Below are 23,323 nucleotides of genomic sequence, written 5' to 3' on the forward strand. Positions count from 1 at the left end.
ATCAGGTCAATCTGACCTGACAGAACCCCCTGTGATCACCCCTACAACAGGAGGGCTGAATAGCACTGTGGGGAAGCGGAGGGAGGAGTCCTCTGGTGGGCAGGTCAAGCTGGGATCAGGACAGTAACAAGATCTCTAACTCTGCCCTTATTGGAAGCATCCACATTACTTTAAAAACCCTAAGGGAGCTAACGGTTGGGATTGGGGTGGGAGCTGAGGGTGAAGTATCAATATAAACAAGGAAAATACTAAAAACACGGATAATTTATTCCAATCTGGTTGAAGCCTGAGAAACTAGATTCCTTTTTCCAAACCAAAAGTAAGTCGCCTGCTTTCTTTTTATGTTACGCACTGTATCACTGATACCAAAAGACACACCTTCACTGTGGCCATGAAGTGAATGTCTTCAGAAGACGCTTTCCTTCTGCTTTCCTTCCTTGTGCTCAGCTGCGAATCTGGTGAATGACTCCAATAACTCAGACACACAATCCTAGGTACAACTTCCTTTCACTTCTAGAAGGGACAAAAACGATGCCTGACATAGAGGACAGACCACGTCCTTCCAGTCCTCATTAGAGAAGCCACGAAGACACACACCTGCAGAGTCAACCAACCAGGCACCAAGGCCTTTACATCTGAACAAAAATAATGACGGAAGGCGTGGGCTGAAGACTGACTCTGTGGATTTGAAAATGGCTCTGACCCTTCCTCGCTGTATGACATTGAGAAAGTGACTTGACCTGTCTGTGCCTGTGTTAATGGTTCCTACCTTTCACAGCCTGCTGCGAACATGAATGAGTCCACTTGTGCACGCATGGCTGGCACATGCTAGCACTCCCCAGTGCCAGCTGCTGTTCTTATCTATTCAAGTCTGCAAAACCCAGGTCTCTCTCATGTAACCATCTGCCTGTGCCTTGTGATATTTTGAATTCCCTCTCTGTCACTAGCTGTGTGCCCTGGAGAAAGTTACTTAATCTCCCTGAGTCTTGGTTTCCCTCCCTATAAATTGGGGGCAGTTATAATTACTTTCAAAAGTCATTGTGAGGATTAAATATTAAGGTTTTTAAAGTGCTTCCCATGTAGAGAAAAGGAAACCCTCCTACACTGTTGGGAATGTAAATTGATGCAGCCACTATGGAAACAGTATGGAGGTTCCTTAAAAAACTAAAAATACAATCACCATATGATCCAGCAATTCCACTCCTGGGCATATAACTGGAAAAGATGAAAAGCCTAATTTGAAAAGATACATGCATCCCAATGTTCACTGCAGCACTATTTACAATAGCCAAGACATGGAAACAACCCAGGTGCCCATCAACAGACAATTGGTTTAAGAAGATGTGGTATATACACAATGGAATATTACTCAGCCATAAAAAGAATGAAATATTGCCATTTGCAGCAACATGGATGGACCTAGAGAATATCACACTGAGTGAAGTAAGTCAGACAGAGAAAGACAAATATTATATGATATCACTTATATGTGGAATCTAAAAAATAATACAAATGAAGCTATATACAAAACAGAAACAGACTCACATAGAAAACAAACTTATGGTTACCAAAGGGGAAAGAGGTGGGGGGAGGGATAAATTAGGAGTATGGGATTAACATATACACACTACTGTATATAAAATAAACAATAAGGAATTACCATATAGCTCAGGGAACTGTATTCAATATCTTGTAAAAACCTATAATGGAAAATAATCTGAAAAAATATATATATATAACTGAATCACTTTGCTGTATACCTGAAACTAACACAATATTGTAAATCAACTATACTTCAACTTAAAAAAAGTACTTCACGCATGTAAATACGTACATAGTAGTTTTCATGTTATCATTTGTCAAAATGGGCTAACCACCACCCCTGTCCTGCCTATCCCATTGACTGCTATGAGAAGAACGTGCTGGAAAAGGCAGTGTAAAGTACTGTATAAATGTTCTGACTTCCAGCCCCTAGGCAATCGATTAGTATGGACCGCAGTAGTCCTGCAGAATCAGGAAGCTAAGCACTAGGAGAGTGTAGTCCATTATGCAGTTGTAAACACATCACTACTTTTATCATTAGGAAATCCCAGACCAGTCAATGTAAACAAACCCACCTAAGGCCTGCTTGACGATAGCACTTTTTAATTTACTGAAAACGGCTTTCCAGGTACTTAATTTTAAAGCCACCAATATAAGTTGGTGATTAATAATTTAAGGATGCTACATTAAAGTGGATAGATTTTTTTGGAGCAGTCTTTATGGCTTGGGTTTTCTTCCAGTTTAATTCAGTAGATGTTGACATTTGTTGGTCCTGAGCATTGCGGTACAGAATGCTTTTCTGCATTTTGACCTAAAGGAGATGAGTTCCAAGCACTCCTGGGCTTGGGTATAAACATAAGGGGACTTCCCATCCCTGAGGCAAGGAATCTGACCTCTAAAGACATATTTTTCTTTCACAAATGGCAAATATAAGAGAGTCCTTTCTGAATTATTTTATATAGGCTTCCCAGAATTTAAGTTTTATCCTATTGAATCTGAGAAACACTGCTTTTTTTTTCCTACAAAGCTATTGCAGTTCACAAAATAATAATCTTTAGACTAGATTACTAGACATACTGGATTACTAGACACACCTCTCCACAACGGAAACCATCTAAGAACATGTCCCTTTACTGTTTTTTAACTGCAACAAATACTAAAATAGTTAAATGTCTGATGTAAACGTGAGTAAAGCCAGATACAGAAGTATGTTTAGACTTCTTCCAAGAAATCTTTTTCCCTCCTAGTCAGTTTTGACCCCTCTCACTGTTATCTCTCCTCCATCAGACTTGGAACCTCATCGTAGCCTGGAATGTGCTTTTGCATATTTTGGTTTTCCATCAAAATGCTCACAGCTCACTAGTCCGCTGCACATAACCGGGGATCAATAAATGGTTTTTGAGTGGATTTATTTAGTCTTTAGAACAATGTCTTTTGTAGTGCCATTTCAGATGAAGACTTCTAATCAAGAGTTGCTTGGCTCTCCAGAGTAATAAGACCGGAAGGCATTTTCTTTCTTTCTGGCAGAATAAAATCTGCATGTCCCGGTGAGAGCTGCGGAAACGTATAATTGATGTATTTTTGAAACGCTACCCTGGTTTCCTGTAACTCCTCCTCCAGGAAATCTTTCCAATTTGTCATGATTTCCAGTTGCTTCGCCATAGACAGCAGCTCCCGCTGAGTGTTAAGCAGTTTGTCCATCACATTTCTAAGCGTGGCCTGATGTGTTTTCTCCGCTTCTTGAAGCACTTTCTGAACCTCTTCTTGCTTCTGTTTCTGAGCCATGCAATAGTAGACGCTCATTTTATGTTCTTTTTCCTTTATCAGTTGGCTCACATTGTTCTCTTGATCCTTCATAACTGTGACACCAGCTCTCAAAAGTTCCTCCATGGCCTTTCTACAGAAAGGAACAAGGGTTGAATATTAATAGTTAGATGGATTAGCCACAAAAAAAAAAAGATTTTGTCTTTCACCGCAGATGTAGGAGAAAGGCTTTCATGGTTTACATGAGTCACCAGTCTGAGACAGGCTGGTAGAGATGAGCTTTGATTAGATGTTAACAATAAAAAAATATTTTTCAGAGCAGGGAAGGTGCACATTGATTTCCCCACTGTGGGCTAGGGCGAGGCCACTAGTCTAGCGTCTAACGCTAACTTTAGGGACTCGAGTCCACTGTAGTCAGAAAAATATGAATGCAGAGATCTAAAAACAAATGAAGAAATAGCCTCAGATTTCCAAACCCCTAGAGAAAGTATTTCTATATATCAACCCAGCTACTCACCTTTAGCCAGAGGGGAGGAAACTGTCTCACAGGGTGAGTTTAGCCCTATTCTTGATTCTATCTGAGCAATACTCTAAGACAGAAGTCTCAAACTTTTTGGTCTCAAGATCACTTTTCAGTCTTAAAATGACCAAGAAACTCAAAGAACTTTTGTTCATATGGGTTATATCTAGTGACCCTAACAGTTTTAAAAGTTAAATGTCAGACATTTAACAAACATTTATAAATTCATGTGAAGTATCGATAAATCCATTAAACATTAACATAAAACACTTACCTCGTAGGAAAAATATTTTTTCTAAATCAAAAAACTTTTGGTGAGGGCTTCCCTGGTGGCACAGTGGTTGGGAATCTGCCTGCTAATGCCGGAGACATGGGTTCGAGCCCTGGTCTGGGAAGATCCCACATGCCGCGGAGCAACTAAGCCCGTGAGCCACAACTACTGAGCCTGCGCGTCTGGAGCCTGTGCTCCGCAACAAGAGAGGCCACGACAGTGAGAGGCCCGTGCACCGCAATGAAGAGTGGCCCCCGCTCGCCACAACTAGAGAAAGCCCTTGCACAGAAACGAAGACCCAACACAGCCAAAAATTAAAAAATAAATAAATAATAAAAATTTAAAAAAATAAAAAACTTTTGGTGAGAAAAGTGGCATCATTTTATATTTGTGGCAAAACTCTTTACTGTCTGGCTTAATAGAAAAAAAAGCTAGATTTTCGTTTCATTTCAATCTGTTGAGAAATCACACATAAAACCCTGGAAAACACCACTACATACTCATGAGATAGAGTGAAAAGGCAAATCACATCTTAGTATTATTAAGAAAATAGCTTTGACCTTGGGGACCTGCTGAAAGGGTCTGGGCCCATACTTTGAGAACCACTGCTGAATGAATTCATAGGCCTCTGGTTATAATGTATACAATTATATAGAATTTATAGCAGCCAACTATAAACTCAATAGTAACTCAATGGTTAATATATTAACTCAAGGATTACTCAAACAAGTCTATGAGGCAGTTCAGTCTATGAGGCCTATTTTATAGATGAGGAACTGTGGCTCAGAGAGGTCAAGCAACTTGCTCAATTTCACTTAATTAGAAAAAGTGGCAAAACAAGTGCTACAACCCAGGCAGTCTGGGTTCAGGGCAAATCTCTTAGCCACTGAGATACACTTCTGTGGATATCTCCTGATACCTAGTTGGAATAGAACCTCTAAAGATTTGAGGATTAAAAAACCTACAAATGTTGAATTCGAGTATTTATGTTGTTAATAAAAACCCTCCCCTCTCTGCCTCCTAGTCTAATACAGTCCTTCCAAGACTTACCCCAGCTTCTACCCTCCAAGGTGCAGTTTTCTCATTGTCTCTGATTCTTTCTACTTGACTGTCAAACCTGACAGATTTTCCCAATCTGGAGGTAAACATCATTTGTCCTGAGCCTCCAGCTGCTATGCTATTTTTCTCATTCCCTCTCCCACCAACTAGGCTATATCCGTTATTAATAAAAAGGGTCACCATTTATTGAGTACTTACTGTGTCCCAGGGACTGTGCTAAGCAATTTACATGCACTATATCTCATTTAATTTTCACCCACTGAAGCCGGTTCTATTTGTATTTATTATCTCTTATTATTCCCGTGTAACAGGTGAAGAAAGTGAGGCTTGGGGAGATAGTTATTGTTCAATGTGACACAATGCAGCAAATTGGAGAGTTCCCGCCCTTCGGTAGAACACATTGCCTGCTTCAATAGCATAAGAGATCACTATACATTTCTTATCAGGAGGGCAACACACTGAAAATAACATTTTAGAATTGTTATTCTGATAATATCAGGTAAACTGAATCCGAGTTGGGTGAAGTAGAGAGACCAATTTGTACTAGTTTGTAACATTCTGAGTGTACAATGATCTAAATTAATGATGAAAGAGAAAGGGATAGGAAGAAGGAGAGAAAGGGGGAAATCCAAGAAATATTACAAAGTCACAAGTGCCAGAATCCATTATTGCTAGGATTTAGGGGCTACAGAAAGAAGAGGAATCAAAACCAACTTCCTGATTCTCAGCCCAGGTCACAGGACAATAGAGGCATAGATAGTGTTCAGAAGGTGCGTCTACACAAAAGGATTCAGGCTGATGATTTATAACTTTAGGATGTTGGTGAGATTGTGGAGATGATGATCAGAGCCCATGGGGCTTAGATCAGAAGGCACTGGAAGGCATTTCCTTGAGCCGGCCCCAAATCCCCAAGGAGGAAGTTACACCCCTTCTCCAGAACCACGGCTCCATCACAAGCAGGTGTGAGCTTCCTACTAGGTCAGCCTGGCTTTCTCTGGACCCACACAGAGGTGGTGTCCATCTAAGAGGCTGACTAAAAAGCTCCACCAGAGCTGATCTCAGGTACATCTGCTCAAACTGTACCTTAGATGACACCAGCTCCCACCCTCCATGACAGCCCCCTTTAAACTCCTTACTACCAAAATCTGTTCTCGCTTAAAGGGATCTGATATTTTTTTAAATGTCCTTTCCAACTTTCGCCAGTTATTTTCCCAGTGTTGGTACAGCAAAAACCAACACTTCATTTCTCCATAGGCAATTCCTAAGTTACGCAGGGATCTGTTTGCAAAATTCATTTGTGCATCCAATGTTTGGAGAAACACTGAACGTAGCAGATCATTTGCCAGGTGAGCCCACAATGAGCTATTTCACTTGAACTACAGGGCTCTTAGCACTATTTTAATTAGCCATAACCAGTGTCCTTATAAGGAAAATATATTCTGATGTTCCACCTGAGACGCTGGGAACCTATTGCACCTGGTCTGCAGGAGGATTAGTGCTACCCATGCTGGGGCTGCAGACATCAGACGGGGCGGGGAGGAGAGGAGGCATCTCCAGAGTCCAACCTTCAGCAGCGCGTTTCTATCTCTGGGGTATTAATGCTCCCAACTTCCCTTAGCTCCGCCTCGTTAAACTCCCCACCTTCCCCTCCATGTGTTTGCTCATGCTGTCCCCACTCTTTTCAGTCCTTCACAAATGGGACCTCCTCCCTTCTCTCTAGGGCCCAAACCAAGACTAACTTCCTCCAAGAAACCCGCCTCACCACAGCCCACACACTCTTTGCTTGATCTTTCCAGGACCGAGAACTCCTCCAGCACCCATGTGTTCTTTGCACAAGTCCCTCTAGCCTTGCTCAAAGGGGACAGCTATGCTTTACTTACTTCACATAATGTTGAGGCAAGAGCCTTATTCCTCAGTGCCCGAGCTCAGAACCACAGCCCCAGAAGGCACTTGATGAACTCTGGTGAAGTGAGCAGGGTGGCGTAAGGCAAGGTCACAAACTTCGGTATCATACACACCAGGGTTTGTATCTTCTCCAGGTGACCTTGGGCAGTTGCTTAGTCTCTCTCTAAGACTCAGCGTGTTCATCTGAAGATACGAAAGATGACTGAATCCCCCAGGAAGGGATATGAGGATTCAACGAGAAGCATACAAAGGGCCTTGCATGTTCTAGTGTGGAATAAAGGGCAGCTGTCACCAGGAATTACAGCCATCACCACACACATTCCTGAGCAGTCATTTCAGTCATGCCTTTGCCTTGGGCAAGTAAATACTTAGAACTTTTCCGAGCAAGATGTTTATTTCTTTTTTCTTTTTTTTTTTACCTTTAAGAGAAAGAGTACAGTGTCTCCTAGATAATCTGTTTAGAACTCAATCACCTCAACCCACAAAGAAAGTTTTCTGAGCATTTAACAAATTTGTCACAATATGTAAGTATTCTGAAGTCTTGAGTGAAAGTTTATAGCCAAGTAAGAGATCCACAGTGGAATTCTCAACAGTGGCCCTTCTCCATATATTAATTTCTGCAAATGCTCTAAAGAACGCTGGAATCTAGCAATGTCTCGAAATAAGACCTGGTGTGCTGCAAAGTGGGTTCAGCTGACTGGAACAAGCTTGAACCTCTGATAACTATTTAAAGAACACCCACCATGCGCGAGGTTCTCTGCCAGGCACCTGGAACACATCAATAACAAAATGGACATTCTAGATGGATATACTTAAAATAACAGGCATGGCAGTTCCCTAATCTTAGTCAACTGGCTTAATGAAAGGTGGCTGTTGAACCTAACAGAGAAAAGAGCCAAAGGGGGACAAAAGCGAAAGAGGGAAGGAGGAAGCAGGAAGCTGCCGGTGTGTGTGAAGAGAGGACCCAGAGGCTTCTTCAGGATGGACAGAGCTCCTGCAGATGGAGGGTGGGAAGCAGAGGGAGAGGAGAGCCACCTTCCACTGCTTTGGACCACAACTCACTCAGGAGTAACCACCTTCTCTAACTTTCTCCTGAAATCCTCTTTCCTCTTCCTCCTCTGCCTCACAGTGACTTACAGCCTGTGCAAGAAGCGGGGACCACCGAAGAAGCCGCGGCTGCAGCCTTCATTCCTATTTATCTGCACCCCCTACAGAATTTTACCTTTGGCCCTATTCTAAACAGTTCTAACAAGGACGATTTTACCCATTAATTATATACAAACAGATCTGTTAACTCAAGCAGCAAAGCAAGAGACAAGTCCTAGCCCAGGAGATGGAATACAAAGGTTTCAGTTTTGGTCCTGCTGCTTCAGCTACATGAGCTTGGTCAGGTTGCTGAACACCTGGAGACCGAGGTTCTCTCTTGGCCACTAGGGCTCCGGATTGCTGTCCTGTTCAAACTGGCCAATTCCATCAAATGTTCATTACATATTATAAAATGGTTCCTTTGGTATTTTTCACACATATATATATGATCCAATTTATGTAAAAATTATTTCAGATTATGCACATATATAAGGCTGTAAATACATCAAAAGGGCACAGAAGGATACAGACCCCGTTCTTTAAAATGATCGTCTCTGGGGGACAGGGACGGGGTAGGAAGCAGTGAGTTGGGACTTTGCAATTTTTGCTCTCTATATTTCCATAAGGTCAACTTTGTTTACAGCATTATGACTTGTGTAATAAGAAAAAGACCAAAAGTAACCCATCCACAGTAGTGTATGGTATGGGCTAGAGAATGTGAAGACTGACTTATATGTGTCTGTGGAAAAGTATTTCTTGATTCCTCTCCGTCCCTAAAACTGGAGATATAGAATGAAAAACACAATTTTTACAACAGTAGTTATCTCGCGAGAGGGGGGAAAGGAAGGAAATGAGGTTGAGGAAGAACATGGGACTTTTTAATCCCTTCAGATGGCTGGTAGGCCCTTGAGTATTCGTGTTATTTTTCTTTAAACCACACACACACACACATATTCTACAATACACTATATATTGTTCTCTATGTTTGATATATTCCATAATAAAAATGTAAAAACAGGGCTTCCTTGGTGGTGCAGTGGTTAAGAATCCACCTGCCAATGCAGGGGACACGGGTTCGATCCCTGGCCCAGGAAGATCCCACATGCCGTGGAGCAACTAAGCCCGTGTGCCACAACTACTGAGCCTGCGCTCTAGAGTCTGCAAACCACAACTACTGAAGCCCATGCGCCTAGAGCCCGTGCTCCACAACAAGAGAAGCCACTGCAATGAGAAGCCCGCGCGCCGCATTAAAGAGTAGCCCCTGCTCACCGCAACCAGAGAAAGCCCGTGCACAGCAACAGAGACACAATGCAGCCAAAAATAAAAATAAAAAATAAGTAAATTTAAAAAAAAATGTAAAAACGCAAAATCTGGGAAATATCCACCTATGTGCTTCAACCTTATCCCTTTCTCCAAGTTGATTCTGACAGAGTAAGACACTGATTTGCAGGGGTGCCCCCTGGAGTACCTTCTCTGGGCCTGGATCTCCTCCTGGGCTATGTGCCTCTCCTGGGCCCGGGCTTCCTCCACAGCCTGGACTTTCTCCTGGTGGCACTCCATCATGATCCTCTGGATCTTGCGGACCATGCGTTGCTCGGCAGCCAGGCGTTCTCGCTGCAGTTCTTGCTCCATGTTTTGATGCAACTCCATCTTGGTCTTAGATACCATTTCCTTAAGCAACAGAAAAACTAGGTTTAGGTGTTACAGCTTTGATGTTTAAAAACGTTATTCAAATCATAATTCATCTGCCCGATGGAATGTACACCAGTTAAGCCTAATGATTTAAAAGAAGAGTGTATTTAAAAAAGAAGCAGACTCACAGATATAGATCTAACTAATGTTTACCAGTGGGGAGAGGGAAGGGGGAGGGGCAATACAGGGGGTGGGGAAAAAAAGGGGATTATGGGCTTGTATGAAATCATGTGTGTGAAACTTCTGAATATTGTAAAGCACCATAGAATTTAAAATCTTTCATTCAATAAAAAAATATTTTTTTAAAAAAGTAAAGGAATACAGAAGAAAAAATGGAAAAAGAAAAAAAACTGGAATGGTATATCCATACCATGGAATATTACATGGCTATTAAAAGGAAAAAATAAAGAAGAGTGTATACTATATGGAAAAGTTTCATTTATAATGATGTTAAGTAAAATCAGAAATGCACAAACTAGCATAAAATACGTATATAGATAATATTGGAAAGGAATTGCAAAAAGAAAAGTAATTGGGTCACAGGTATTTTTTCTTGATTGTCCAAATATTCTATAATGTCCTATTACCTTTATCCATGATTAGAAATACAGAACATGATACTGCTTTAGGAAGTCAGTCCTGGAAAATGGCAGAAATAATGACTATGAGAGTCTCCCGGGTAGGAGGACACCTGAGGCCCGGGCAGCAAGCACCGCACACGACCGCAGTCACAGGAAGCTGCCTGCCAGTCCCCACTGTCGTTCTGGAGCATTCCAGCTCATTCGAGCTGAGGGGCTCTTCCTCGTTCACAAAGGGGACGGGAGCAAGGGCTCCACTGCGCCAAGGTAGAAGGACCTGTGGAGCCTTCAGCCGAGTAAAAAGAGGAGGCACTTGCCAAACCAGGACCTGAGGGAAACAGGCTCCCAAGGAAAACCCTGTATCCCTGGAAATGTCCACTGACAGCACAGTGTGACAGGCACAGTGCTAGGACCGATGCTACAGACAGAAGGAGGCTGGAATCCTCCTCGGGACTCACTGCCTAGCAGAGGAGACCCAGACCCCATCCTGCAACCAGTGGTTTAACAGAAACACATGCCAGAAAGGAGGGGCAATTAATTCCATCCAGGAGTTTCAAAACTTTCATTTAAAGGTCAGTTTGTATCTGTTTCAGAGATAAGAGAGAACATAAAGAAATAAAGGTGCTCAATATTCTGTGATAACCTAAATGGGAAAAGGATTTCATAAAGTACAGAAACATGTATAACTGAATCACTTTGTTGTATACCTGAAACTAACACAACATTATAAATCAACTCTGCTCCAATATTAAACAAAATTAAAAAAAAAAAAAGAGAATAGGGGCTTCCCTGGTGGCGCAGTGGTTGGGAGTCCGCCTGCTGATGCGGGGGACGCGGGTTCGTGTCCCGGTCCGGGAAGATCCCACATGCCACGGAGCGGCTGGGCCCGTGAGCCATGGCCGCTGGGCCTGTGCATCCGGAGCCTGTGCTCCGCAACGGGAGAGGCCACAACAGTTGAGAGGCCCGCGTACCGGAAAAAAAAAAAAAGAATAAAAACAAAAGAAACTAAGTTATTTCACAGAGTGAGTCAGTGGAAGAACTAGGAACAAAAGCAGGATTCTCGCCCACCAGCTACTCGTTTCATTGCTGGCTGTGATGCTGGGGTCTTTCCAGAGATTCATCAGTTTATTTTCCTTCCAGAAACGCCATCCGGGCTTATAAGACAGTGAGGTTCCTCCCTCCCTCCTCCTCCCTGTCTCCCAGAGACAATCACTGAGCAGGGAATGGAAGGTTCTGCTACAGGTAATAAGCCTGAGTCTCTATCTTGTAGTCAGAGGCCGTTGTTTAACGCCTTACGGGATATTTCAACTTCTTAGGGACTATTTCTGGGTTTTCAAGTACAGTTTCAGTAACTGAGATTGCTGAATGGTTGAACCTTAGATAGATGAAGTATTATCATAATACATTTCTATTTGAATCATAGAATTTAAAAATGACACACCAGCCCTTTATTTTGACTGGGTTCTGAACAAGGATTCAGAGAATTAAACCCTGTCCCTCTTTTATGTAATGGTTTAATAAAATCAAAATCATTTTACTGCCTCATACAGCATGTCCAATACCTATTTAAAGCTACGAAAAAATAATTCAATGACCTACTGTTTGGCGGTGTTCTTACTCAATGGAAAGCCTTCCAGTTAAATTACTTTTACTGAAATGCATTTTGAGTGATCAGCCTCCACCTGGAGATAAGAGACAGCCTCATGAAATCCATGCTCTTCACTGTGCAGATGTTTGACAGACCTTCCTTTATTACACAATGCCTCCCTCATGAGAAGTTTCTCTCAGGTATCACATGGAGGAAGATCTGGGCCATCTGAGTACCGGATTTGTTTTTACCTCATGGACATGGTGATTCATAGCACTTTCCTCTGTGCATTGACTGTCAGAAAGCTCAAGGGCCAGCTATGGTAACTGCACAGGACCTCGTGGCATACAGACATTTCTAAGTTTCGGATTCACACCTGACTTCATTCTATTTCCTACTCTCATTTTCCCTTAGCTTCCATTTTATTATTTACTTTTTAATATTATTGTATTTGAATAAGATAATATTAGCACCTTTTCAAAATCCTATCTATCCATTGGACAAGACCTGGAAATTTTATTTAACAGCAAGCATCTGACACCCAAATTCTTAACATCACAGAAGAGCAATACCTGGTGATTCCTACGTCCCAGAATGTAATGCTGTTTGGTTCTAGAAGAATTTGGTTTTCTGCTCTCTATACGGGTAATCTCAAACTTTAATATGAGAGAATATGTGTGACTTTATATGTGTTTATATCCAACTTTAATATATGTGAGAACCACATGGGCTGCTGGGTAAATACGCTGCCAATGACTCTGTAGGTCAGGTGGAGCCCAGGAATCTGCAGGTAAGTAGGCTCTAAGGAGGTGGTTCAGAGACACCCCCTGAGGAGCAATAGCGATGTCTGTCTGAGGACCCTACAGCTGAAACAACCCTCCACATCCCTCTTAGACAAATCACTCATTCATCATAATAATAATAAAAAAAAAAGCCCCTGAGACTTTTTTAGAATAATTTGGAAAGGTCAACCTCCCTCTTTAAACTTTTTTAGGACTTCTTCTATTTTAACACTAAGTGCATCAACTCAACACAAAGACTATATGTGGTACAATCAAACTACCTAGAGCAAGACTAGGAGGCAGGCTCCTTGCAACAGGCATCACTTCTAAGCTACCCTTGCCTCATCACACCCTAATGCCAGGAGGGATATTTAAAATGTGGATCCTCTGGCTGCAGCACAGGACAGGGTCCTAGAGGCCCACACCCATGGAAACGGTTGCCCCTTCAAATTGCTGGGCTGCGGGAGGTCCAGGGTGGTGAAGGTGTTAGGGGCCCGGGGAGTGGTGATTTACCAATTGATAGAGGAGTATTTCACTATTCAAGAACCAGTGTGGCCATTCCAGTCCCAGCTAGCTGAGCAGCAGGTCTATCTGGACATGCTATAAACGCTCCTCCTGTTTCGGAGTGAAATCAGGGATGGCCACTGGAGCCAAGCAGGGAGGGTCAACCGTCCCTTAGGAGCCCTGGGGTGGAGCTCCCTTTCCTGCCAGAAAGTTTTCTGAGGACAGTCTATTTAATCTCACCTGGTACAGAGCTGACACATGGCAGGTGCTCACGGCCGAAACGAGAGACAAAAGGGCCCATGGTCCCTGAACTGTTTATTCGTTATGTTCTTATTGAATTAGGCCAAACCTGGGTCCACACTTCTGCCACTTTCCCTCCAGCCTCTGCCCAGGAATCATTACACCTGCATCGTGCCCTGTTCTGTCCCTCCTGTGACCCACATGTGAAAATAGTTCTGTTTTTTCCTTTGAGCAGAGTTTGGGACTGAACTGTGTGAGGAACCCCTGGGTCTCTGCCTGGACAGTTTACTGACTACCCAGAGTCGTGTACTGGAACAAGTTACAGGCTGGAAAGAGTTCCCCTTATTGTGTGACCTCTGGTCCTGCAGGAAATACCTGAGAAACAGAGGTCCCTCTTGGCATTGCGGTAAACGCAAACTTAGGAAAAAGGATGCAATCAGAGAGCTCAGGAGAAGGGAGAGAAGTGCCTGCTTCCTCTGTTCAGCCCGTTTTCACACTTACAAAGTCAAGGCACCGTCCTGGCACCGGGACAAGGGTGGTAGTGAGGCAGACACACCCTTATGAAGGCTGCAGGCAGATGGCGATCACATATTCAACAAGTAATCAATCCTCCAATCTATTTACTTACACCAGTGCTAGGTGGTGATGCTGTTAAAGAGGGCGGAGTGACCAGGACAGTGTATGGGTAGCAGGACAGAGCTGATCAGGTAAGGTCTCCCTTGACCAGTGATGTCTGATGAAGTGCAGGAAGAACATTCTGGCAAAGTCCCCAAGGTGGGAAAGAGTGTGGTGCATACAGGTTTGAGGGTCCAGGAGAAGGGCACTGAGAGGAGGAAAGAGAGCCAGTGGCAAGGGATGTAGAGTGCAGGCAGGGGTGCCTCCTTCATACCTTAACCCCATAAAGGTTTGGGTTCATTATATCAAAGGCCATTCATTATGCTTCATTATGCCAAAGGGATTCTCTTGCACCCATGCATCACTGTTGCCATGGAGTCCAGCATATCTTCTGTGAAAATCCTGGGCCTCCCAACCAACCTCCATGGAACACGCCAGAGCTTTTCACTAAAGTACCGCTAAAAAGACAACAAACAAGCCACTATAAAAACCTGTAAATCTTTTTGATGTTCCTCTTTCAGAATCTGGATTTTCATTTTGTGCATGTCATTTGCTTCTTCAAGGGCTTTCTTCACTGCTTCTCTTTGGCGTTCATCTGCCTTTGAAAGAGTTCATTTATTTATTAATATGTATCAGGTTTTCATGTTTAATGAAAACTAGCAACCACCCTGGGGCCCCTGACTACTGGCTCTGTTCCCATCTCAAACCTCCCATAGCAAACTAGGCCTCAGCCAGAGATGCCCTAACACGGCCCAAACCGTGGCTAAAATCACTGTTTCAGGAATTGCTAAGGAGAGCTTTACTGCAGCCTGCTGGGTTGTCTTTTTTCTTTGGCACTTTATTTCTTGCTTGATTGACTATCAAAGTCATGTATGCTCATCGCAGAAAATCTGGAAAATACAGAGAAGTGGAAAAATGCACAAAGCCTGAAATTACTGAGAAGGGAGGCTGAGTACCATCCCAGATCCCCTGCATCAGGGTCTTCAGGAAGAGGTTTCATTATTTTATTTCAAGAGAATGCCCAGAACATTAGTTATATTTAAATTGTATATTGTAATACTTATATTTAAATTGTACATTATTCACAAAAGCATTCTCTTGTGTTAGGGTAGTTAATTAATGGCTCACAATCAATTTAAATTTTATTATTATTGATAAGGATACATATCTAGTAAGATTTTTATTTCTATTACCCTTTGCACTGGAGCATTTTATACTTTCGAAGTACTTTAATACCAAGCTTTTGCTGGGACTAATGCTGGGCAATTCCAACACTCTTTGCTATGATGTTTACTTTATAGAGAAACCGAGAAATAATGTTCTAGCACTGTGGGTTGTCCTGCTCTCAAGGAGCGCTAGTTTTCTTTAGGAAGTCACGTATGGCATTTTCTCTCTAACTGGAAGAAGTGGGAGCTGGAGGATTGAGATTCTGCTTTGCTGAAGTGTCTGGGATCTGACCGTGAGCCCCAAGACCCTCAAATTGCCTCCACGGCCCTCGGCAGTCGCATGGACAAGGTGTCAAGGACTTTGGAGCGAAGGGGTGCTGGGAGAGGGGGTGAAAAGGAGAGTCAGCTATGACGCAGCATTTGGAAAAAACAGGCACTTAGGGGCATTACACACTGCACAAACGAATGATCTACTATATATTAAATATTAAGCAATAATAAACAACTACAACAAGAATGTCTTTTTAAAAAGGTTTTAATCCCATGAGAATAAAGGGAGCAGGCAGAAGTCATCCACACAGAGGGGCAATTTAGACAGAAGGAAGCTCCTGATGATTTCTACTTCTTACTGAGCACCTACTGTGTGCCGGGCACATTATTTCATTGAACTCTCTCAATAATCCTACAGAGTGAGTATTACTGTTCCTCTTTTACATTTGAAGACGCCAAGACTACGGAATTGAAGAACTTGCTACCCTGGTCCCACAGACGCCAGCATTCAAGTCGGTTCTGCCTGACTCCACTCTTTCATACAAATCCAAAACGTGAAAGAACCACAAAGATGCATTCAGGTTGATTTCCAACTTCCTTTACCTTAGCCCATACGGCAGCTTCTGCTTTTGCAATACGTTCTTTGAGTAAAGCTTCTTGAAACTGCTCTCCTTTATTCAGAATATCTGTCCCAATATCTGTGTGTTTGAAGAGAAAAAAGAAATCACAAATATCCACAGACTGTTTCTTGGCTTTCCTTTTCACTGTTATCGAGTTATTTATTAGAGTTATCTAAGAAATATATCCTTTCAGGAAATGTCAGTCTTTAAAGATACCCATGAAAGGGGTAAGTTCTTTTCTAACTGATTAAGAGGGAACTCACAGCACTGTGTATCAGACCCACTCCACAGGGAGGCAACTGGGGAAGTAAAATAAAAAGTAAAAAAAAAAGTAAAATAAAACTACACACCAAAGAAAAAAAGTACATGTAAGGTCTGCACCTGAATTAACAGTATTGATCCAACACCAATTTCCTGGTTTTGACAGTGTAGCAGCATTATGTAAGGCATCAATGAGAGAAGCTGGATGGGAACTCTCTGTTCTATTTTTAAAACTTATCAGTCTTCAACTATTTCCAAATAAAAAACTAATAAAATATGTAAAAAATATTTTAAAACTTAAAAGAAAACCCCACAAGCTGAGGGCCGATTCTGAAGGTTCTAATTTACCGGGTCTGTGTTGGATTAGTATTGTAATAGGGAAGAACAAATCTGACTCCATATTAGATCTGTTTCTTTTACTTTAACCTTTGTATTCTATTGTTTTGCTTAGAGTTAAGAATGTTGCCTATAGCCTGAAATTTACAGGATAGCCCATTCTCAAGGTTCTGACCTTTAAAGGTGTTAACACTTCCCCATTCATATAGAGATAAAAAGTTGCAGAACAGAGAATAAAATTTGTCTTGTTGGAGGTTACAGTAACATCATGACCTGACCTACCCAGACAGCTGCAAGAACAAAGGATTCCTGCACCAAGAAGTCTGCAACAACCAGCCACCCCCCACCGCCCCTTTTAATATAAAAGAAGCCTGATTTCTGAATGGGGTACCATGGTTCTCTAGGACGTTAGTCTGCAATCTTCTGGGTCTGCTGGCTTTCCAAATAAAGTCGTTATTCCTTGCCCTGAGTCACTTGATTTACGGGCCTGTAGTATGGTGAGCAGAACAGGTTTGGACTCGGTAACAGTATTTTTTTTTTTTAATGGGTAAATTTGCTTTATCAGATAAATTCACAGTTAATGCAGAATTTCACTTTCTTAATTTATATTAAAGATTAAAGATAATGTATCTTTATTATACATACTAAGATTTCAATTATTTTAAAACCCACTAATTCACTTAATATTGCAATTTGCATGACAATAAACAATGAGTTCTAACTTTCTTAAAGGTGTGTATAGCAATTTAAAATACAGTGAGTCTTCTTTTCAGTTTGTAGCACCTGACTTAAGACCTTTATAAAAACAGATTTTAAATTCATTTAATGTACTCATTAAGATTCATTATCACTGTTTCTCTTGTAAGGAAAACAAATTTCAATTGCTATTTCCCAGACTATATTGAGCAATGGTGTATATTATTTTCAAATAGTTAGCAGAATTTTACTCACATAAATTTATAGCCAGAAAAAGAACTCAGCTTCTCTGAATGCCTATCCACTCAAAACAATGAAAATAATGTATAAAATGGATTTGAGGGTCTGACCTCCTATTTAACATTATCAAACTTTCCGAGTATTCCTAGAAAATATTTTAAAATATATGCAAATATTCTACCATATGACAAACCATCATTTCTTTAACTATTTCCCAACTGTTCATCTTTATCATTTGTAATTTTTTTACATCATGAATAGCACTTTGAAGAGCACCCTCAACCATAGCTTTAAGCCAGACATTATATCTTTAGGATAATGTCAAGAAGTGGGTCATAGGCTTCCCTGGTGGCGCAGTGGTTGGGAGTCCGCCTGCCGATGCAGGGGACGCGGGTTTGTGCCCCGGTCTGGGAGTATCCCACATGCCGCGTCCATGAGCCATGGCCGCTGAGCCTGCGCGTCCAGAGCCTGTGCTCCGCAACGGGAGAGGCCACAACAGTGAGAGGCCCGCGTACCGCAAAAAAAAGTGGGTCAAACAGTGCAGATGGTTTTAAGGCTTTTAATATACTTTACCAAATAATCTCCAGAACAGCTTGAACAACTATTACCAACAATATGTTAATAGGCCCACAAAGTGAACTTGGCTGGTAACAGTGAAGCAAATTCAACTACAGATCCATGAGATGCTCAAGCATCTCAAAACTATCATACCAAAGGAGCAAGGAGACAGTTATCACTGGTGATGAAGCCAAATTCAAATTCTTCAAAATATCACTCAGCTTAACAACAAAAAAATCAAGATTTGATTAAATCATGATTATTTAAAAATAATCAACAGAAAAGCTTTCCACAGAAAGTCGTTTTTTCAAAAATGTCCCCCCGATGCAGGGGACACGGGTTCATGTCCCGGTCCGGGAAGATCCCACATGCCGCAGAGCGGCTGGGTCCGTGAGCCATGGCCGCTGGGCCTATGCGTCCGGAGCCTGTGCTCCGCAGCGGGAGAAGCCACAGCAGTGAGGGGCCCGCGTACCGCAAAAAAAAAAAAAAAAAAAAAAAAAAAAGTTAAAAAGAAAACGTCAGTACCAAATGACCAAAATTTTTTATTTGACTAAATTCTATTTCATGCATAAGCATGACACCCTCTCCTGTTTATTAGACTTTGGCAATAAAAAAAAAAAAAAAGCAGCCTTGTACAGAACAGTGAAAATGCCAGGGGTGAGGGTAGGCTACAGTTTTACTGTAGGATAAATATATATATATATATATATATATATATATAATTTTTTTTTTTTAAAGACCTCTTTCCCTTTGGCCATATCAACAATCAGTTCAGATCATTAAATACAGACAAATTTTCAAAATTGCTTCTTCACTTCTCCACGATCTTCAATGCTATTATCATCCACTTCTGGCCATTTTTCCTGAATGCCATCACTTATGTCATCTGTAAAGTCTCCCTGAATGCTGATTTCATCCTCCCCTATTACTGAGGCACTCAGGAGAATTTCTGAGCAAAAATCCTTTGTGCTTCTTCAAGATCGATTTCAAAAGTTGCAAGGCCACACACTCTTGTTACATATTTCTTCTTTGCTCTGGGAATTTTGGCTATCGTAACCTTTTGTAGTACAGTCTTCTTTTTTTGTTTTGTTTGACCCCTTCCACCTCTTTTGTTTTTTCTTCTCTTCCTCTTCCCCTGCTGTTCCTTGACCCTCAATTCTTGTTCCAGCTTCTCATTCGGGTGAATTTTCTACAGTAAGTTTTGCAAACTCATCTGAAAAATTCTTCTCTAACCATTGTCGACATTTAGCAACATCAGACATATATTCACAGTACTCTGTTGGTAATGAATAGACTCCCCAGTAAAGGATTCCAAGTGGGTAAGCTGCATCTAACTTGGTATTGCTCCTCGGGTCTCCTTTGCAATCATGCCCACCGGATTCAGAAATGTCAGCAGCCATTTCAAAACCCTGGTGGTCGCACAGTCTCCGCCATCTCCACGCTCGCCACTACCACCAGCTGAAGTGACACATGAGACTCCTCTTCCCCGGCCAGAGCCGCCCAAGAGCTCGGTAACAGTATTAAATCCAATGAGTCTGTGTTTGGATTTAAAAGTTCTGTAGGACACTGCCAGGGTTGAGAACTACCCTATGCAATACCCATTAGCATTTATACAGACATTTCAACATGCTTTAATTTATTCACTTAATGTTTGGATTCAAATATCCTAGGAGGCATAAGGAATCAACCAATAAAAGCATATTAAGAATAGATATCCACTGCTCTGGGTGTAAAAGGTCAAATCATTATAGAAATAATAATTAATAAGTCATACTAAACAGTTACTAAAAGTTAAAAGCAGTTATCAGTTTTGGTATTGATATTTTTAGAGGATGATCCTAATTTGATCTCCCGCTACATTTTAGCTTTTTCAAAACACCGTCCATTCTCTAGCTTCTTACATGTTCAAAGATCAGGAGTGAAATTTAATCACCACTAATTTAACATATTAAGGAAGAGAGGATATGAGAAGTATTTTGAGAGTTCTTAGGAAAACACTTTTAAGGCTTAAAGTCAGACTGAAAAATCTGACGGAGATGAGGAGAGAAGGAAACCTGTAATTACAACTTGATTTGCTTACTAGAAGTGTATATATGGGGGGGAGGGATAAATTGGGAATTTGGGATTAACAGATACACACTACTATATATAAAATAGATAAACAAGGACCTACTGTATAGCACAAGGAATTATACTCAGTATCTTGTAATAACCTATGATGGAAAACAAGCTGAAAAAGAACATATATTTATATAAAAGAATATATATTTTATATATATTTTATATAAAATATTTTATATAAAAATTTAAAATATTTATATAAATTTTTATATTTATATATATATAATGAATCACTTTGCTATATACCTGAAACATGGTAAATCAACTATATTTCAATAAAAATTTTTTAAAAATACAAAAGGATTTAAAAGAGGAAGAAAAAGAAGTGTATATATAGTACATATTCTGTTACCCAGATCTACCTACTTTTATGTCACCAGCTACTAATATAGTTTTACCATATGCGAACGCATATATATGGAATCTAAAAAAAAATGGTTCTGATGAACCTAGTGGCAGGACAGGAATAAAGACGCAGACATAGAGAATGGACTTGAGGGCGGGGAGGGGGAAGGGTAAGCTGGGAGGAGGTGAGAGAGTGGGATGGACATATATATACTACCAAATGTAAAATAGATAACAAGTGGGAAGCAGCCGCATAGCACAGGGAGGTCAGTTCGGTGCTTTGTGACCACCTAGAGGGGTGGGATAGGGAGGGTGGAAGGGAGACGCCAAGAGGGAGGGGATATGGGGATATAAGTATACGTACAGCTGATTCACTTTGTTATACAGCAGGAACTAACACACCATTGTGAAGCATTATACTCCAATAAAGATGTATTAAAAAAATATAGTTTCTTTCACCCATGTATTAAGGTATTACTTAGAGATATTGCCTCTCCTATGTGTATGGAAGGTGCCCAATTATGAGGAAGGGCAAAAAGAACTCTCAGTTACTATTATGTGCCAGACTTTAGAATAGGTACAAATATTTCATTAAAGCCTCAAGACAAATCTGCAAGATAAGTATTAACATACCTATTTACATATAAGGAGACAGACTGAGAGACTAAGCATACTGTCAAGGCACACAACTGGGAAGTGGAGAACTGGATTTCAACCCACATTCTTCTCATGCCAAACAGACACCCCTGCAGGACAAGCAACTTTGATCAGGAGGGCTGATCGAAGTCTACACATCAGGAAGAATGTCATATAATGCTATGAAACATTAGAACAAAGAGAAACAGCAAAGTCACTTACCCAGTATATCTTTGTGAGTGTAAAAGCGTGTCTTAAATGGCTTGTACTCATGGATCTGTTTGAAGATTTTCCCAAAGGGGGCTGGTGGAATTATCTTATTACATACAGCACAGCAAACAAAGTTTGTGTAATTCGGATTTCTGATCATAATTAAATTTGTCTTTTACTACGTACAGCCAAAACACTCTTTTAGGATCAGAAAAAGTAATTTTAAGAAAAGCTAGATGTTTGAGAAAGCTGGAAGAGGTTCAAGGTTTGAAGATAATGCTAGAGGCCTGCAAGGATTAAATGATTTGCCATGATTAGGTAGTGGTTATGTGCCTAATGGTAAAGAATGGTAATGAAAGCCTCTGCCATTATAACGTCTGGGCACTGGATTTGGGAAGATTTAAGCAGTTGCTCCCTCCTAGACTCTAGATTAAACTGTTAACTTACTTAGCAACTGTTGCTAGGTAAGACAAGCTTTGCTCATAAAAGCGACTAGAAATAATGACTAAAGGGAACATGGTACAGCTGTTCATTTCCCAGATACCTTCTGTATTAGTTTCCTTCTGGGGTTGTAACAAATTACCACATATTTAGTAGCTTAAAACCACACAAATTTATTCTCTTGCACTTCCGGAGGTCAGAAGTCCAAAATGAGTCTTATGGGGCTAAAATTAAGATGTTAGCAGCACTGGTCCTTCTGGAGGCTTTAGGGGAGAATCTGTTTCCTTGCCTTTTCCAGCTTCCAGAGGCCACCCACATTCCTTGGCCCATGGACTCACATCAATATAGCCTTTTCTCTTCCTGTTTGCAGGGTGACATTGCTTCTTCCTCTGATCATCTGCCTCCCTCTTATAAGGACTTCTGTGATTCTATCAAGTCCACCCAGATAATAAAGGATAATTTCCCCATCTCAAAATCCTGAACTTAATCACATCTGTCAAGACCCTTCTGCCATATAATGGAACATATTCACAGGTTCTAGGGATTAGTATCCAAACATCTCTGGGGTAGCTGGGGGAAAAGGAGTATTATTCAGCCTGCTATACTTTCTGTTAAATGGTTTGTTTTAAAGAATTGACTTTTGGGGCTTCCCTGGTGGCACAGCGGTTGAGAGTCCGCCTGCCGACTCAGGGGACACAGGTTCGTGCCCCGGTCCGGGAAGATCCCACATGCCGCAGAGCGGCTGGGCCCGTGAGCCATGGCTGCTGAGCCTGCGCGTCCACAGCCTGTGCTCGGCAGCGGGAGAGGCCCGCGTACCAAAAAAAAATTTAAAAAAAAGAAGTGATTTTTTAGGCCAGAAAAGGAGGGAGTTTAATTTTTTTCAGGTTATCTATAAATATGTTTTTGTGCCATGGCAATAAAACTGGGAAATATCACAAGTGTCTTAAAGGAAAATTTACTTTCATTAAGCAAGCACTCAAAATTACTAAGCTTGGTTTTAAAAATCAGAGTTAACTAATTTGTTGTCCTTGTTTTAAAATGGAAAGTCCTACATCTCAAGAACCCCCTTGATGCCTGGCAAACTGGGACAGATTGGTCACCAGATAAGGGTATAAAATAATAAGTAACTTCACTGTTTACGTCAGGAAATTCTTATCAACTTGTCAGTTGAACTGCTCGCTCCTCTGGGCAAATAGCTCTTCTATCAGAAGAGACTGCTTCCCTGGGCAAAGAGGTCGCTTACACCTTATCAAAGGTTCACTTACCAAGACTTGCTT

At 41.3% G+C, this 23,323-nt stretch overlaps 1 protein-coding gene and 1 pseudogene across 1 annotated transcript; both read right to left on the bottom strand.

Annotated features, from left to right (window-relative positions):
• Nucleotides 1–1,469: 1,469 nt before the first annotated feature.
• Nucleotides 1,470–22,764, bottom strand: C13H6orf163 (chromosome 13 C6orf163 homolog). The gene is made up of 5 exons (XM_067702629.1): nucleotides 21,618–22,764; nucleotides 16,186–16,280; nucleotides 14,638–14,745; nucleotides 9,616–9,818; nucleotides 1,470–3,439 (listed from the first exon to the last, which is right to left on the bottom strand). Exons 1-5 carry the CDS (start codon nucleotides 21,763–21,765, stop codon nucleotides 3,004–3,006), a joined length of 990 nt encoding a protein of 329 aa, XP_067558730.1. The 5' UTR covers nucleotides 21,766–22,764; the 3' UTR covers nucleotides 1,470–3,003.
• Nucleotides 18,823–21,602, bottom strand: LOC137204757 (density-regulated protein pseudogene; annotated as a pseudogene).
• Nucleotides 22,765–23,323: the final 559 nt, after the last annotated feature.

This window comes from Pseudorca crassidens, chromosome 13, assembly GCF_039906515.1.
Source record: "Pseudorca crassidens isolate mPseCra1 chromosome 13, mPseCra1.hap1, whole genome shotgun sequence".
NCBI classification, from domain to species: Eukaryota; Metazoa; Chordata; class Mammalia; order Artiodactyla; family Delphinidae; genus Pseudorca; species Pseudorca crassidens.

Excerpts from the sequence above, each read along its gene's own strand:
- C13H6orf163 (XM_067702629.1), bottom strand. The coding sequence starts at position 21,765 with ATGATCAGAAATCCGAATTACACAAACTTTGTTTGCTGTGCTGTATGT. Across the intron at positions 16,281-21,617 it reads CACTCACAAAGATATACTGG|ATATTGGGACAGATATTCTG; the intron begins GTAAGTGACTTT and ends TCAAACACACAG. Across the intron at positions 3,440-9,615 it reads GAGATCCAGGCCCAGAGAAG|AAAGGCCATGGAGGAACTTT; the intron begins GTACTCCAGGGG and ends TCCTTTCTGTAG.